We start from the raw sequence: 19,286 nt of genomic DNA on the forward strand, positions 1-19,286 counted from the left end.
TACAATATCAGTATAAAATAATTTAATCCATTTTATAATATTTTCTCCAAAATTGAAAAATCTTAGGACCGTGTACATAAATGTCCAAGAAACAGAGTCAAAAGCCGTTGAGAAGTCAATTAGCAAGAGCATTCCTGGTAACTGGTGTTCTTCTGTATATTGCATAACATCATACACTAACCTTATATTATCACCCATATACCTTCCTGATAAAAAGCCAGTTTGTTCTTCGCTTATGAGTTTACCTAATACTGTTTTCAAACGTTGGGCAATGCTGCCTGAAGCAATTTTATAAGATACATTTAGTAAGGAAATGGGCCGCCAATTCTTTATATATCGTTTATCTTTATCACCTTTATCAGCCATCCACATATTCACTTACGTTAACTAGGTACATGTATCTTGTATCTTGATTATTTTCACTTAGTCAGTTATAATTGGCAGTATTCCGTAATTGTCCCCTATCATTACGGAATGAATGAAATTGCATAAGGGGTATTATAAATATGCAAATTTATCATTCCTTCTGAATGTTATAAATCATATCTATAAGTTGCACAAACCATTAGGGATGTTGGTTTGGGACGAGATGAATATACACTCATTCATTACTTATAGGGGACTAAAAGTCTAACTGTTAATTGCCAAGGAAAATTTTCACAATATCCACTTCTTTAGTTTAGTTTATACTATTTATTTTAGCTCGGTTGTGATGAAAGCTTTAAGCTTATTTGAACCACTCTCGAGTCCGCTTCCTGGAAAAAAACAGTACTGGTGTCTGACAGTCATATGAGAAGTCATGGTCGTGACCCCAGTGGGGCTTGAACCCAAGACCCCCGGGTTGAACGTAACCAGTAGACCACCGCTACCCTTTTGACAACTTTTCTATGTGAATATGTGGATGGCAGTAGTGGGCACTAACAGGTAACTGGATATGTGAATTTTTAGAGAAAATTGTCTACATAAATAAGTGGATATGTGGTTGGGAGAAATATGCCACCATAGGTGGATTTGTTTTCAAACTGGTACGGATTAGACCGACTACTGGATTTTAAAAAAGAAAGCAAAGTGCTTGACTGTCTGAAATTATTTTCAAAGTCTGCATTCTGTTTTACATACAAAACACTAGGCACAGTCTCGTTACTAAGTATACAAAAATGGCGGCCAAATATGTGTAAAAAAAACATTTGATTTCTCTTTTGTTGTGACTGCCTTTAATTAAAATGGGTTCGGGATCAAGTAGCAGCATCAAAACAATTCATATTGACCAAAAGGAAGAACTGTAAGTTCGGAAGAAGTTTAATATTTTTTGTTCATTCTGAACTAAAAAAATCACTTTAATCAGGTGTCTGATCAGTGATTGCCTAAAATATCCCTTCTTTACAAAGTTTTTTTCTCTCACTTTTTGCTTTAAATAGCCCAGTAAACCCATGTTGAGCTATGGTGCAGTCAAAAGTTCAAGCTATGGACCAGTGATTTACATACCATATGTGCCTGCTTGTGAGGGTATGACTGAATAGCGAAATCTAGTAGATTTCGCGAAATCTAATCAATTTAGCGAAATCTAGACATAAAATGTAAACTAATGAATATTTTTAAAAATCCTTTTAAGCTTTTGTTAAAAGTGTAAATCTACGTTTGCATGCCAATTTTCAAGAAAAAATATTTATATTTAGCGTTTTTTTTGAAGCGAAAACGTATACCGGTCTAGATTTCGTCCGATTCTACATGCGCGGAAATCTCAAGTGTCAGGCAAAATCAAGATATAAAATCTAAAGTGATGAATTTTCTTTCTAAATCTTTTTAGGTTTTCATTAAGAATATATTTATAAGTTTGCATGTCAATTTTCAAGAAAAAATATTTATATATAAGGCGGTTTTGAAACGAAAAACGTAACGGGTGATGATTTCGCCAGAGTTTATATGGGCAGAAATTTCAAGTGGCAGGCAAAATCTAGACATAAAATTTAAACTAATGAATATTTTTAAAAAATCATTTTAAGCTTTATTAAAATATAAATTTACGTGTGCATGTCAATTTTCAAGAAAAAATATTTATATTTAGCGTTTTTTTGAAGCAAAAACGTATACCGGTCTAGATTTCGCCCGATTCTACATGTGCGGAAATCTCAAGTGTCGGGCAAAATCAAGATATAAAATCTAAAGTGATGAATTTTCTTTCTAAATCTTTTTAGGTTTTTATTAAGAATATATTTATTAGTTTGCATGTCAATTTTCAAGAAAAAATATTTATATATAAGGTGGTTTTGAAACGAAAAACGTATACGGGTGATGATTTCGCCAGAGTTTATATGGGCAGAAATTTCAAGTGGCAGGCAAAATCTAGACATAAAATTTAAACTAATGAATATTTTTAAAAATCATTTTAAGCTTTTATTAAAAATATAAATTTACGTGTGCATGTCAATTTTCAAGAAAAAATATTTATATTTCGGGTGGTTTTGAAGCGGAAAACACAATTATATACGGGCCTAGATTTCGCCCGATTCTATATGCGCGGAAATCTCAAGTCAAATCCTTCTAAGCTTTTATCAAGAAACGTAACCATGAGTTAAGAAAGATGAAAAGTATTGAGAAATTAAGGCACTGCAAACCTAGAGATTTTTGGAAACATTTTTCACGTAAAAATGGTGGTACTACAAATAATATTAGCACGGAAGAGTTTTACAATTTCTTTTCGAGTTTAAACTTGGCAAGCGACATTACCAATGTGGACGCTGAAGCTTTTTGTAGTAATCATGATTTCAGTACAGATGATTGTATATATGAGGAGTTAGATACGACCATAACAGTTGCAGAGGTTGAATCCGTTATACACAGTTTAAAAAGAGGCAAATCTTTTGCTGGCGATAACTTATTGAACGAGTATTTTATTGAATCTTGTGATATATTGTCTTCTCATTTAGTAGACCTGTTCAATGGTATATTAGATAGCGGAATGTTTCCAGATAGCTGGATGGAAGGTATTATTATACCGTTATTTAAGAAAAATGACCCCGATGATGTTAACAATTATAGGGGCATTACACTGGTTAGTTGTTTTTCTAAGATTTTTACGGGTATATTAAATAAAAGAATTAACACTTGGATAGAAAATAACAATATTGTTAGTGACTCACAATTTGGATTCAGGAAAGGACGCTCAACTGTAGATGCTATTTTGTATTGAATGCTATTGTTAGCAAAATACTTAGTGAAAACGGCCGATTGGCGTGTGCCTTCATAGATTTTAGCAAAGCATTCGACAGTGTTTATCGTAATGGTTTGTGGTATAAATTGTACAAATTAGGTATCACTGGTAAAACATTAAGAATTATTGGAGATATGTACTCAAAAGTAAAGGCCCGTATAAGGGGATGTAAATCTTACTCCGACTTCTTTGAATGCTCAATTGGCTTAAAGCAAGGGGAGGTAATTTCGCCTGTTTTATTTTCATTGTTCCTTGAAGACTTAGAGTTATTTTTGCTTAAGGATCATAATAGTGGTTTGACTTTAGATGAAATATCATTCATTTTAATGTTGTTTGCAGACGATATGGTCATTCTGGGTAAAACTCCAGAAGATTTGCAAACAAGCTTAGATTTATTAAAGACATATTGTGATAATTGGGGTCTTAAAGTTAACTCAGATAAAAGTAACATATCTGGACTTTGTACCTGTGAAATATAGAATTGCCTTGTCTAGATTACGATTATCGTCACACCAACTACGAATTGAAACTGGTCGGTATGGTAATGAAAGAACTGATAGAAATTTGCGTACTTGTAGAATATGTAATACTAACGACATTGAGGACGAATTTCATTTTGTGATCAAATGTAACGCCTATAGAGAAATTCGTACACGGTACATTAAGCCGTATTATTGTGTTAGGCCAAGTGTATTTAAGAAATTCGTGCCACGGCATTTAACCTGAAGGACGATCTTAAGGCAAAGCAACTTGGCGTAGGTGTCCAAATACCTCAAAAATGGCGGGAGGCTCGTAAACCGCTTTATTCCGTTATGAGAAACGAAAAGAAGAAAGGCAAGACAGTGAAACTTGTCGCCGATAAATTGTACATCGACGGTGCTGTATACACACCCCCACCCACAACAGCTTAGGAGAGTCATGAAGAAAGTTTGGACATTCTTTCCTGGAACATAAATGGATTAACGCGAAAATTAGCCGATACTGATTTCTTAGAAATAGTTAAATCTCACGATGTGATTATTCTATCTGAGACCTGGGTATCACCAAAACGCATTACAATTTAAATATAAAAGGTTATGATGTTGACCATTTATTTGGAAATAAATCTGTGAATACCAGAAAAGGTAGATATAGTGGAGGATTATCCATTTACTTTAAATCAAAATTTAGAAGCAAAATTAAAGTCGTAGAAAAACACCAGTGTGGAATAGTATGGATTAAACTTTGTAAGAGTCTTTTTCAGTTTGATCAGGATATATATTTGTGTAGTACATATATTAAACCTAATGATTCTAAAATTATAACACGTTTTAACAATGATGATATTTTCGATTTAATAGAAATTGGAATTGAAAAGTATAATGCCTTAGGAAAGACATGCATAATTGGAGACTTAAACGGTAGAACCTCGAATGAAATTGAATATCTTGTACGTGATGCATATTTAGATAATGCAGAATTATTGTATAATGATGTTGTTTTTCCGAGATGTAGTAAAGATCAGGTATTAGATACTCAAGGTAAACGTATTATTCAGTTATGTAAATCTACAAATTTATTAATAGCAAATTCTAGGCTAGGCTTGGATAAAGGAATAGGAAGCATGACATTTTATAATAGGAATGGTGCGTCAGTGGTTGACTATTTCTTGCTAAAATACGAAGATTTTAAATACTTTAAGAACTTCCAAATTATGCAACCGAATGAATTTTCTGACCATTGCGCATTAAATTTTAACATTGAATGCAAACCCCCACAAATACAGTCACGTGATAATGTTATCGTACAGGAGCGCTTCATTGTGTGGGACGTCACACTTGTTGATACATTCCGAAGCAATCTATTGGCTAATTTTACAACTTTACAACGCATGACTGAAAGCGTAGAGAGTAGTAATGTGAATCATTCTGTTGAGTCATTCACTAACTTTATGCAAGATCAAACTTTTCAAATCTTCGGAAAAACGCGAATTATAAATAATAGTACATGTATAAATAGCAATAGCGAGAGGAGAAAATGGTTTAATAAAGAATGTTATGAAACACGCAAAGAATACAATAAAGCAAGAAATGCATTTATTCGAGATAAAAGTCTAATTAATAAGAATAATTTCTTGAATAAAAAACAAACGTACATTAAAACAAAACGAAAGTATAAAAGGCTTTTTTACAAGAAAGAAGGTACACGTATATCTAATTTAGCTAAAACTAATCCAAAATCTTTTTGGAAAAATGTTAAGCGGCAGTATAAACAAAATAATAATGAATCAAATAGTTTGAATATTAATGATTTATACACGCACTTTAATCAGCTTTATGAAACTGAAAATAATAATGCAGACTACGTAATACCGAGTGAGTATAATGTTTTATACAATGACTTGGACACAGAGTTTTCCATTACAGAAATTAAAGCAGCTGTTTCAGCGCAAAGTAATTCCAAAAGTCCAGGGACAGATCAATTGATCTCTGAGGTTTTTAAGAACTCGTTTGACATTATATCTCCTTTTCTGCATAAACTTTATAATAAAATATTAGATGATGGTATTTTCCCAACAACTTGGGGAGAAGGAATTATAATACCTATTTTTAAAGGAGGGAACGCCGACGAAGCTAAAAACTACAGAGGTATCACTTTGAATAATATCCTGTCTAAAATATACTCTAGACTTCTGGTTGCACGTCTCACAAAATGGGCCGAAAAACATGAGAAACTGATAGATAATCAATTTGGTTTCCAGCGAGGCAAGTCTACAGTAGACTGTATCTTTATTTTACATGCTTTAATTTCTCAAACATTAGCGTCTAAAAGAAAACTGTATACTGCATTTTTAGATTGGGAAAAAATGTTCGACAAAATAAATAGGCTGTATCTTTGGCATAAATTAATGCAGGAAAATATTAGTTCAAAATTTATCAAGGCTATAAAATCTATGTATAATGTTGTAAAATCGTATGTGCGATACAAGGCAGATAAATCTTCATATATACAGTCTAATATTGGCGTAAAACAGGGTGATTCGTCAAGTAGCTTGTTATGTTTATTTTTCTTAAATGATATCATAAACAACATAAATAGCAATATAGATGGTTTGTTGCAAATAAGTGATCTTAAAATCTTTCTTCTATTATTTGCCGATGACGCGATTATATTTGCGTATGATCCATTTTCTCTTCAGTCAATGTTAAATGACATTGAAAATTACAGTAATACATGGGGATTACGTTTAAATGTAAACAAAACAAAAGTTATGATTTTCGAAAACGGGCGTCATACCTCCCATGATTTTTATCTTTATGATTCACGTATAGAGGTTGTTACAACGTTTAAATATCTAGGCGTTCATCTATTTAAAAACGGAAATTGGAATCGCACGCAAAAATTAGTTGCGCAACATGCTTCGTTTTCCATGCATAACTTGTTTATTGTAAATAATCAGTTAGAACTGCCAGTGTCACAGAAATTAGGTTTATTTGACACACTTGTAGCTCCTATATTAAATTATGCCGCAGAAATTTGGGGCTATCATAAAAGCCCGGATGTCGAATTTGTGCACTCTAAATTCTGTCGAAAACTACTGTGTGTGAGAACTTCCACCAATCTGGATGCTGTTTACGGGGAATTAGGAAGAATTCCGATGTATATTTATAGGAAACTAATAATTATAAAATACTGGCTTAAAGTTTTACAACAGAAAGATACTTCTTTATTGTTTAAAACGTATTGTATGTTAAAGACTGATGTTGATAATGGCGTTACCTATAACCAAACCAATTGGGCGTATCAAGTAAAATGTATATTAGATCAAGCAGGGTTAGCGTATTTGTGGCAAAATCAATTTACTATGTTGTTAAATTATAATATCATTAGACAAAGAATTATAGACATATATCATCAAACCTGGTATGCGGCAATTAATAATTCACCTCGTTTAGAAACATATTGTTTATTCAAACATTCATTTGCTTTTGAGTCGTACTTAGACAAAATACAAGAGAAAAATACAGAATAGCCTTAACTAAATTTCGAACTTCTTCCCATGATCTTTTCATAGAAACAGGTAGACATGTTAATGTTCCAAGAAATAATAGAATATGTGTTCAATGTAGATCAAATATGGTTGAAAATGAATTTCATCATCTTTTAATATGTACTAAATACAAAGATCTCAGACAAAAATATCTAAAGAGATATTATTTTACATGGCCTACGCTTCAAAAACTATCTAACCTTTTGTCAATAAAATCTAGAAATGTGTTAATAAATTTGTCCAAATTCTTATACCATGCAAGTAAAATCAGAAACTAAGTACATGTAAGATCTTCCGTAAAGCTATGTTCGTGTTGGAGTTGTCAGTTTGCTATAGACATTGTAAAATGTTTAATGCAATAAATTTATTGTTGTTGTTGTTGTTGTATTTAAGTTTACTCAGCTAATGCAATCCAATAAGAAATCAGTTATATTGAATCTTGCCAAATTTGTATATCATGCTTTTGCTTTACGTCAGAATATGATTGTTGTAAATACATAGACATGATTGAACATAATGTGACTATATTATAATATTTTGTAAGAACTTACAACGGGTCATACGGTATTTTCAAATCACCCCATGCATTCATAACCTATTACTTAGTAATCATATTAACTAGCGCTATAATTGCGCCAATTTCAGTATTTAAGTGCGGTGTACCAGTTATTCCCAGAGCCATTGCACTATTTTGTATTGAAAGCTATGTCTGTCGAACCGTTATTACTCGTTGTATGCTATTGAATCAGATGTATGTTTTCTACTGCGGTTGTGTTATGTATGTTCATACTGTTTGACATAAATTAGAATTTTGTACGCGCTGATTTCTTTATGCAAGACATTACCCCAGCATTTATATGGATCTAACTTTTTGTGCCTGTACTTCATTTCGTTTAATATTAGGCCTATACAGCAAACCTTGTATTTCGTTTCGGCAAGCTTTGCTGTCACAGAGGCTTACAGTATAGTTAGTTGTCTATGTTTGTACCTTAAGCCTTGCTAACGTACGGTAAGGCTTATGATGTGGCCAGTGTGTTGTTATACGCTTTAATGCATCGCGTAGCGATTGTAATCGTTATGGGTTCAGTTCTGTATGCATAATGTTATGTATAAAGAAATAAGCAGCTTAATTGTTTGTATCTATGATAGATTATTTGTCTGTAGAATTATACCTACATATCACAAGTTATATCTATATGCTCCATGTAGTATTGCAAGTTCAAATTATCATATGTTTAGTTTACCCTATTGACACTATAGTATATACTTTGTATTTCAATGCAGATTTACTACATCCCGTATCTGCAGGCTACGATTATTTATCATCTTAAAGGATATTATACGTGCGTGTTAAATACTGTATGTAACTCTTAATTGTATTTCATTAAACTCAGTTCGTGCCGTTTCAAATCATAGGAGATTATATGATTAATGACAATGTTTGCTTCATTTAAAGTACAGTAATGCCAGTTTAGAGCCAGTGCAATTGTTAGATTACAATGCAGTTCTTTAGTTCATCCTCTCTATTTAAGATATTAACGAACATACTTAGTTTCTCTATGCAATAATCAATAACATTTATATGTATTTCTATGTTTTTGTGTGCGAGTGTAACTATGTGTACGCTTGTGTATATGTGTGTGTGTGTGCGCGCGTGCGTGCGTACGTGTGCGTGTTATTTGAATGTGTCACGTTGTATTTGTTAATACATCTGTTTGTAACAAGATACTTTATGTATACGTTACAAGAAATAAACTTTGAATCTTGAAATCTTGAATCTAAATAATGCGATTGTGTTTTACGCTCGTTCCAACAATTTTCACGGAACTGCAATCCGTTGATATACAGAGACTATAATTTTCTACAAAAATTTGATTTTTGTAAGTTAAATATTTCTAATCTTACCTCACAGAAGATACAACGGTCGTCACACTGGTCGGCATATACAGTTGATTAGTTAATCAAATTAAATTTAATCCAATTAGTTAAGCGGGGGTAAACGATAATTTAATTAAAGGTGGTTTTCTCACACGTTTAAAGAGGTGCGAAATGCAGCAGGTAATCATTCGGTCAAAATTGTGCCGATTTATATCATCCAACAATTATTAGTTTATTATGTAACAAACAGTAATTATTTAGATTTGCAATTTATTTTTCATTAACACATTTTCCATATGAAAACGTCTTTCTAAGAATTAAATTGAAGTTAAATGTTTAGGATATGGCCCATTTTCTTAATGTCATTCATATATGCATTCTTTCCCCAATCATTGTTGAATACAATCTCTTTCAGGTATTAAAAAATTTAGATGATGATTGATAAATATGACATGTGCAAACATAATTATATTCTCAAAAACGGCTCAACACGATTTTAATAAATAATACAAACTTTTAATTTTTCGAGTTGTTTTTTTTTTTTCTTTCGCGCAGAATAGGACGAAATCAACACTCGCATAGGATATTCTTTTCAGAACCTTGCTAAATATAAATATTTTTTCTTGAAAACTGACATGCACACGTAGAAATGTATTCTTAATCTTAAAAGGATTTTAAAAAGAATTCCTCACTTTAGATTTTATGTCTTGATTTTGCCTGTCACTTGAGATTTCTTCGCATATAAAATCTGGCGAAATCAACACCCGTATACGTTTTTCGCTTCAACACCACCCTAAATATAAATATTTTTTCTTGAAAATTGACATGCAAATGTATATTTTTATTCCTGATAAAAGCTTAATAGGATTTTAAAAATTATTCACTACTTTAAATTTTATGACTTGATTTTGCATGTCACTGACCATCTGGCAAAATCAACATCCGTATATATTTTTCGTTTCTAATTAATACTTAGTATAAAAAATTTTTCTTGAAAAATTACATGCACACGTAGAAATATATTCTTAATAAAAGCTTAAAAGGATTTTAAAAAGTATTCATCACTTTAGATTTTATGTCTTGATTTTGCCTGTCATTTGAGATTTCTTCGCATATAAAATCTGGCGAAATCAACATCCGTATACGTTTTCGTTTTAAAACTAAACTTTATATAAATATTTTTTCTTGAAAATTGACATGCACACGTAGAAATATATTCTGAATAAAAGCTTTAAAGGTTTTTTTTTACTTTAAATTTTATGTCTTGATTTTACCTGTCACTTGAAATTTCTGCCCATATAAACTCTGGCGAAATCATCACCCGTATACGTTTTTCGTTTCAAAACCACCTTATATATAAATATTTTTTCTTGAAAATTGACATGCAAACTTATAAATATATTCTTAATGAAAACCTAAAAAGATTTAGAAAGAAAATTCATCACTTTAGATTTTATATCTTGATTTTGCCTGACACTTGAGATTTCCGCGCATGTAAAATCGGACGAAATCTAGACCCGTATACGTTTTTCGCTTCAAAAACACCTTAAATATAAATATTTTTTCTTGAAAATTGGCATACACACGTAAATTTATATCTTTAATAAAAGTTTTAAACGATTTTTAAAAATATTCATTAGTTTAAATTTTATGTCTAGATTTCGCTAATTTGATTAGATTTCGCGAAATCTACTAGATTTCGCTTTTCAGTCATACCGTGCTTGTGATGTCTACCTCCACCATCAAAAGCTGGACAGTCGCCTTATATACAAAGAAGTATAAAATCCACAGAATGGCAACAGGAGATAATCTCGCATAAGGGAGTGTCAAACAATCTGATAGAAAATTTTTAAGTTCTTCATGACACAAATTTTTTATCCTTCTGCTGTTTGCATGTTTCATACTCAGACCCGAATCGAACCCGGGACCTCTCACACCAAAGGTGGACACTCTACCACATCTCTATAAAAGCTAGCTCAATAGCAAGGAAGTATACTTATACTCGATCCTACTACATACCTTTCAAGTTGCTGATCTATTTATTTTAATAGTTCTAGCTTGCCTTATAACATCTAAAGTTATAAAAAGTTTTAGAAATCATGATAAGAATTTGTTTATTTCCTTGTCTACATCTTATGATCTTAAACACATGTAGTAGTCACAGTTGACTCCTTCAAAGCTTTTGTCACTGTGCCTGTTCTTAACTCTCTGCCCTTAATATTTAAACAGCTACCAATGTATACATCTTGCTGCTATTTTCACATTGCATCTGGTCTTGCGGTATTCGATTTTTGCAAGAACAACAATGTGCAGCGCTATAATACCAATTGGAAGTGCAGCGCTATACCGATTGGAAACAAATTTGACCTACTTTGAAAGCTGATAATGTTTCACACCCTATTTGTGCAAAAAAAACATACTATAATTATTTATTTTTAATGCCCTCGTGGATCATTTGACAAAGTAAAATCAGTAATAAATTATGTGTTGTCCAAATATTTGAGGAAATTACCCTGCCCCTGTCTTAAATTTACATTGCAATAAATTGAATAATTGTTAATGTCTTACTTACAAAATTATTTTTGAAAATATAGGGGTCCAATACATTTTACACTTTCACAAGAAGCGCTTTATCAATTTAAGTTGTATGCTGTAGTAGCCTGTACCGTGAAATTAGAATTAATTCCCTTGGCAAACTTGAGTTCACATGCACCAGAAACATGATGGGTAAAGTAAACAAGGAATAGAAAATTGATTTTCTGTTTGAAATAACATTGGAGAAAAAAGGGTTACGGAGTTAAATTTATAGGAAATAATAGCAACATAATCTTGTTTTTCTTTCCTTTATTTGTTCCCGTAGTACCATGAAAATAGGTGCAAACAGGCTACAAAGTTTTTGGCACATGTACAAACTTGATATGTGCAAAAACACCATAAATTTTTATTCTGCACCTACACATAATCTTCAAAGTTATGAAGGAGTGTAGTAATTAGAAGAAGAAGAAGAAGAAGAAGAATTCTGGTCTTTCTTGCATTAGTGATATACAGGAACTTTGCATTTCAGGTCAGGGGAGCTGCCAAAAAAGAAAAACAAATTTTCACCACAAAGGAAAGAAATTTCAGAGGTAGAAGTGAGTTATTATTCTCAGAGTAGCTGATATTCAGACATTGATCATTTGATATGCCTTAGAAAAAAACTGTTTTCAAATAAATAGTAAAGTTAAGGATCATGATTCTGTTTAGAACTACATGATCAGTCAAAACAATTGTTGAAAAGACTGTTGTATGATCACCATAAATATATGTCATTGTTTGTTTGATTACTAATCTGTAAATGCAAGTATTGTGACTCTCTTGAGTAATTAAATACAAGAAATGAAAAGTCAGGAATCAAAATATCTGTTAATATACATGCAGTTTATTATTGAAAGGTTTGCAATGCTTTTTATTATAAATGCAGGTATAATTCCTATGTTCACTTGTTAAGTTAAAAGTACTGCTAAACCAAGCTGCTTATTCAGTATGTTAAAGCTAAAGGAGTTCAAACTGATTTCTTCAATGCATATAGCTTTACCATAATATTGGATTCTTATCATTGAAGTCCACAAATTGCATTTTAACAGAATACACATTTACGCTGAAATCATTAATTTTTATGCCAACAAAATATAAATATTTTACATATTATTTGGGCCTTTTTTACTGCACTTCTTAATAGTGATTTAAAACATTTTTCAGCAGCAGTCAAGTCCAACATCTGATACAAATAAGCAAATAGAAGACAAAGATGGTACTATAGAGACATTAACAAAACAGCTATGTGAAAGTGAAAGTAATCGTCTTGACCTGGAAGATCGTGTGGAAACTCTGTTAAAGGAGCTGGACTATGTCAATACACAGAATGTTGCAAGAGAAGGAGAGGAAAGGCCATGTGAGGAGACTGTGCATGCAAAAGACCATTACATTAATAAACTTGAAAAGGAGAAGACAGAATTAGAGACAGAAGTGAATAAAATGGTAAGTGCAAGTTATTTATATATCTGTATTAAAAATATTAAAAGTTACTCCAGGACAAGTATATAATAAGTAAAAATGAAAATTATCCAATCGGTTTTCCTCTGTATATAGACAAAAATATATAGAGAGGAAAACCCATTGGATGTTTTTCTTTTTTATCTATTATATTTGACCGCCTCGATAGCCTAGGGGTAGAGCATCTGCTTTGAGTACGGGAGGTCGTGGGTTCGATCCCCAGCCGCATCATACCAAAGACGTGAAAAATGGAACCAGTAGCTCCCTTGCTTAGCATTAAAAGGGAAACTGGCCTCTTCTCTCATATGCTCGTGGTGATGGATTCCATCAGGAATGAGGTGTCGAGAGTGATTAATATAAGTTGTAGAACTTATTTTCTTCACAATCGACCAAAAATAAATTATGTACAAATTATGTATATCTATAATTATATATATATATTCACCCTAATTCCCTTCATTTAGAACTGATGATAATAGTGTTTCAGTTCCTTAGTAACTTCAGTCAATGTTTAAAAGCAAGGTAATAATATATTAGAACTGCGGTTTTGAACTTTTGCACGGCATATTTTGTTTAATTATCAGATAATAAATATGCCAACATTGTGGTAATTTGGCCAAAACTCTGTAACACATATTATCTCACCTTTGTTTCAATAGTTCAATACAGAATATGAATAAGTACATTTGTATCTTATTACATACTCGTTCATATTCCCCATTAAGTTACACTGGTACCGGAAACGTCAATATTTTTCCATACACTGACGCCTGAATTTCATATCGGGTGCGTGACCTAATTCAGTGTGTGTTGTTGCACTATTTTTACTATTTAGTTCAGTATTGTCAATCCTGTTCAGGCTATTGAACATATTTATGATATTTACATAATATTTATATATATAGATGCGTATGTAATAAAAAGGTTATTATCTAATTTGCATCGAAAAATATGCACTCATTCTTCAGCGGAAGAATATTGCGCTCCTAAAGTCGCGCAATATTTCTGCTGAAGAACTCATGCATATTTCCCAATACAAAGCTAATAACCTATATTTATTTACTGAAAGTAGACAACTACATGTAGTTATAAATAATTCTTTTTCAGTGAGGTCTGGCATTTAATTTTGATATTTTGAAGTTGTTTAGTATTTATCTCTTATTCATTTAGCCCCCACATCAATACTGTTATTTATCGATTTCAGCACTTGTATGCAACTGATAAGTGAACTGTTTGGCTCCAGATCAGATTGCATGGAATTGTACAGGCTGATCTGAATCCATGCAGATTGCAAAGCCCTAACAGTTTTTGCACAGCACAGCTCATTTTCTTTTTCCTGACTTCAGAGACAAAGACAGAGAAGAAAACAGAAGCAGTTCAACACTCAGATGGCAGAATATAAACAAGAAGTTAACTTTCAAATGATGGAGTTAAAGGAGGAGATCAACAGGTTAAAACTGGAAAACAAACAACAAACAGGTAATTTACCCTTACCCAGTTAAATTTCTATAATGAACTTGACCATCTTTCAATTTGGACAGTACCGTTAACTGTTAAAAGGGGTGCATACCAAAAACATATTGACAGAATGGCGAACAGTGCAGATCATGATCAGACTGCACAAATATACAAGCTGATCATGATCTACACTGGTTGCAAAGGCAGAACCAGTGGTGTCCAGCATGATAAGAGTTAAACTGCTGTTTTAGAATATGAAAAAAATACATCTTTTTTATTATTTATTTATTTTTTATGAGAGGAAGTTTTATAAAAAAGAAAATGGAAAAATCATACTTTTTCGAGAGGGGAAGTGACCAGATTTCAAGCCAGTGTCTGCCCAAAAACGATTGGGTACTCAGGGTTTAATATTGATCAAATGCTATGGATATGTTTACTTTGATATGGAAATATTTGTTAGAATTAGATTCATATATGAAAATATGAACAGTTACTTCATCTAAGTACCTGTGTAAGCATAGAATTTATGTTTCTGTGTTTAAGCAGTACCGTGTGTTCGGTTTAAGGTAGTAAGCACCTTATGCATATACAGTGCAGTTCAAACATAAACTACAACCAAAAGCTGTATTTTTTAACAACTGATTGTTATTTATGATGTATAATTGTGAATATAGGCCTGCAAACACACAGATAGTATATATATATTATCTTTAGGCCAGTTATAACCATTTGATGGGGATTTTCTTCATTATAGTCAGTATCTAAAAATAAACTATTTTAGTGTAAGGTTGACATGGATATATCTTTAAATATGTCACTCTTTGTATTCCTGGTCACTGCAATTATGTATTCTTTGTTAGTTTATTAAAGTGAATGAGAAGAAATCCAAGAAATAAAATCCACTGTTTGTGAAAGAAACTGAGTAGCAAAAATGCAGTATTGATAGTTAAGTTACCTCCCTTTATATTAAATATGAAAAAACTTGTATGTCTAATAAGTATTGAATGGCATTGGATGAAGGAAAATTAATTGAATCTATGGAAAGATGAACTGTGATTATTACAAAACAGACAAAACCATTTTATGTTGTTTTTAGTTCAGGTGAGTTATTGTGATCGCGCAGTGTCCGGCGTCTGTCGTCTGTCAAAATTTAGCTTGTGTATGCGATAGAGGCTGTATTTTTCAACTGATCTTCATGAAATTTTGTCAGAATGATAACCTTGATGAAATCTAGGCCGAGTTTGAAAATGGGTCATCTTGGATGAAAAACTAGGTCACTAGGTCAAATAAAAGAAAACCTTGTGTATACCATAGAGATTGTATTTTTCAATTGATCTTCATGAATTTTAATCAGAATGATAACCTTGATAACTCTAGGTCAAGTTCGAAAATGGGTCATCTGGGGTCAAAAACTAGGTCACAAGGTCAAATCAAAGAAAAACCTTGTGTATGCAATAGAGGCTGTATTTTTCAACTGATCTTCATGAAATTTTGTCAGAATGATAACCTTGATAAAATCTAGGCCAATTTTGAAAATGGGTCATCTGGGGTCAATAACTAGGTCACTAGGTAAAATCAAAGAAAAACTTTGTTTATGCAATAGGGGCTGCATTTGACACCTGATCTTCATGAAATTTGATCAGAATGTTTGTCTAGATGAAATCTAGGTCGAGTTTGAATATGGGTCATCTGTGGTCAAAAATTATGTCACTCTGAGCTTTCTTCACTGCCATAGTAAATTATGGTCAAAAAGTATTGTGAAACTTTTGAGTCAGAATTTTACAGTCAGTATATTTGTAATTCCTTTTCTTAAGGACTTCAGAACAAAAAAGCACACTTATAATTGAGATGAACAATGATTTACAATACAATGCAGTTATTTTCTCTCTTTTTATCAGGTAACAAAGTGAGTCAAGAAAGCAGTTCTAAAACATTTCAAATTGAAGATTCGCCAAAACTACCAGGAGGAGAGAAGATGGCACTGATACTGGAACTATCAGAACAGGTTACAGAGCAGCAAGATAGAATCACCAAACTTGAACGTAAACTTAAAGAAAAAGACCAAATTGTTGATGAGCTTAGGTCTAAACTGAAAAACAATTCCCAGTATCTTAGTGTTCTGAATAAAACAAAGGAAGATAAAGAGAAACATGAAAGAAATAAAACAGCTGGTGGTAATGTGGGTAGTAACACAGGTTATGCCAAAAACCCTAGTATAAAGAATGATAAAAATTTGTTCAGAAATGAGAATGGCATTGATGGTCTCTTCACAGTTGAAGAAGAAAGCTCAGAGAATGAAGAAGAAAATTTAACTAAATTGTCTACACTCTTGCAAGGTGTTAAATCTAGCAATAAAGAATTTATAAATTCTGATCATTCAGAAGGTGGGGAAAATGATGTTTTAGGTAATGGGCGAATACCAGAAACATTTGAAGATCTTGAAGCAAACAATGGCAGGGATTCAGGTTTAGGATCGGCAGGGAAGAGAGAAGAAAAGGGAGATATAAAGTCAGACTCCGGTAAACCAGGCAGAATTGGAATGGAATGGAAAGATATGACCCATTCATTTGAATCTGGCTCTGGACTGTCTGATTCAGATTTTGAACAGTATGGACCTGGTCTAAGTAAAGTATCTAGTGCTCCACCGAAACTCCAGAATGGTAATGGAGCAAGGATAAAGAAGAAATCAAACAGTTTGAGGCGACATGCTTCTAGCAAAAAGAATGATAGACCACCTAGACCTGGAGTAGCATTCGTGAACTCTGTTGACACTTTCCACAAAGACGATCATATTATAAACAAATTATCTCCAATTATAAGCCCTGTCGAAGTCTCTTGATGTGAATTGGTTATAAGTTAGTTTGCCTACCTGCTTTCAGTCAGTGTAAACCTGACCTACATGTATTACTAGCTTAATCCAACTAACAAGTTCTTCACCTAGACAATACATAATTCCATGCAGGCATGGTACAATGCTAGCCTTTAGTAAAATTCAAACACTGATGACTCAAGCTATGTGCTTTGTTTGCTGTTTTTGTTTCCACTCTTTATAGTTATGTAGGTAGAACTTAACTTGTTTGCAGTGCTGTTCCTGCATTCTGATAATTATCTTTCTAGTCCTTTTATTTACACATCCTCAAGATCCTCTTGTAAATTTCATGATTTGTTTAAAGGGATCTAAGGTATTCAATACAAGTATTTTTTAATTGGGGAAAAATGGTATTGCTTAAAACATGTTACATTTTTCATATAGATTTAAATACTACTGTACAGAAATTGTAATATTTATTCCTTGGTGTGTTAAACTATATTGTTATCAGTATTAAATTCATTTTGAAATATGTTTTTGTGCAATTCAATGTTTGGCATTGCTTTCATCATTGCACTTGTCCTTACTGCTGTAGTTTTGGAATCTTGTTTAAAGTGTTGAGTCTTTTATATGAGGAAACATTCCAGCTGGCTTACAGAAGGTCAGTGGCTTTACAGTGTTACCAGCCTATAAAAAGTTTGACTGTATGAAGTCTAGACCAAATTAGATACTAGGTTTTCTGGGGTAAGAACTAGGTCAGGTGAGGGATACAGGTCTTTCAAAGCCCTCTTGTTTGAAATTTTAAGGATCACAATTTTACATGGAAAACTAGATATTTCACTTACATGGAAAACTAAATATTTCACCATTAAATTTACATTTTCAAAAATACTTCAAAAAGATTCTTCTTCCAGCCCGGAGACATTTAAAGTAATGTATAATTTGTGTAATTTTTTTTGCATAATAAAGCAGCGAAAACCTGTTTATGAATTTGGTGGCTCAACCTATAGAAACTGTATGTTAACTCTTGTTATAGATATGCATGTCATTTTCTTCAATTTGTTTTTGTTCTTTGTTGAATTATTACAAATTTATTTTGAATGAAATACATTTTATATAGTAAACTTGTCTTTTTCTTTGCTTAAATCACAAATGCCGATTGAACGTACTTGACTTCTTAATGTCACGTTGATAGTCCTGGATAGTCTTTATTTGGAATATTTTCATAAAGTAGAATTTATTAACCTCATCAAAGCAGCTTACAGGACGCACAACCCAGGTCACTAGGTCTAAGGTCAGGGTCACACATTAAAGATCAATAGCTTGACTTCGTATCTGGTTCATAAACTGCTTGTAATTAGTCCCCTATCCATGGTACACTGGAGAGGTCTATAGGAATGCTGTCTGTCCAGTCCATTAGTCTGTCCATCCGCAAATCTGAATCCTGCAATTACTCAGTATCAAGATAGGTTCATAAAACTTGGTATGTGAATAGAGGACAATATGTAATTTATGCACGTATATGACAAGGTCAATGTCACTATTGAAGGTCAAGTAAAAATTGTTTCAGTTCCATTACTGTTATATGCATTGATGGAATATCTTAGTGCTAAACACAAACATTCCCCATGATGAGACAATGTGTCAACACATGAGCTATGCTAGCCGGTTAAAGGTCAATGTTTAAGGTCAAGTTTTGTTTCCACTCCATAACTATATGCATTTAAGGATTTTCTTACCACTACAAGCAAAATTTCCTCGTGACCAGACAATATGTCGCATACATGACCCATGCATGCTGATCAAAGGCCAAGGTCCATTATTGAAATTAAAGTAAAATTAGTTTTTAGCTCATCTTTTTTGAAAAA

The 19,286-nt window shown here is 32.4% G+C and overlaps 1 protein-coding gene across 4 annotated transcripts; it reads left to right on the forward strand.

The window, feature by feature from the left end:
- Window positions 1-1,125: 1,125 nt before the first annotated feature.
- On the forward strand, window positions 1,126-18,542 carry LOC123566536 (uncharacterized protein PF3D7_1120000-like). Of its 4 annotated transcripts, none has more exons than XM_045360730.2 (5): window positions 1,126-1,282; window positions 12,184-12,250; window positions 12,858-13,136; window positions 14,498-14,630; window positions 16,508-18,542. In XM_045360730.2, the coding sequence occupies exons 1-5, from the start codon at window positions 1,224-1,226 to the stop codon at window positions 17,446-17,448; spliced, it is 1,479 nt and encodes a 492-aa protein (XP_045216665.2). In that variant the 5' UTR covers window positions 1,126-1,223; the 3' UTR covers window positions 17,449-18,542. The 4 variants fall into 4 exon arrangements, with proteins under 4 accessions (XP_045216665.2, XP_045216666.2, XP_045216667.2 ...); XM_045360731.2 differs by having other exon boundaries at window positions 12,861-13,136; XM_045360732.2 differs by having other exon boundaries at window positions 12,184-12,244.
- Window positions 18,543-19,286: the final 744 nt, after the last annotated feature.

The sequence above is a fragment of the Mercenaria mercenaria genome, chromosome 8 (assembly GCF_021730395.1).
Source record: "Mercenaria mercenaria strain notata chromosome 8, MADL_Memer_1, whole genome shotgun sequence".
In the NCBI taxonomy this organism is placed as follows: domain Eukaryota; kingdom Metazoa; phylum Mollusca; class Bivalvia; order Venerida; family Veneridae; genus Mercenaria; species Mercenaria mercenaria.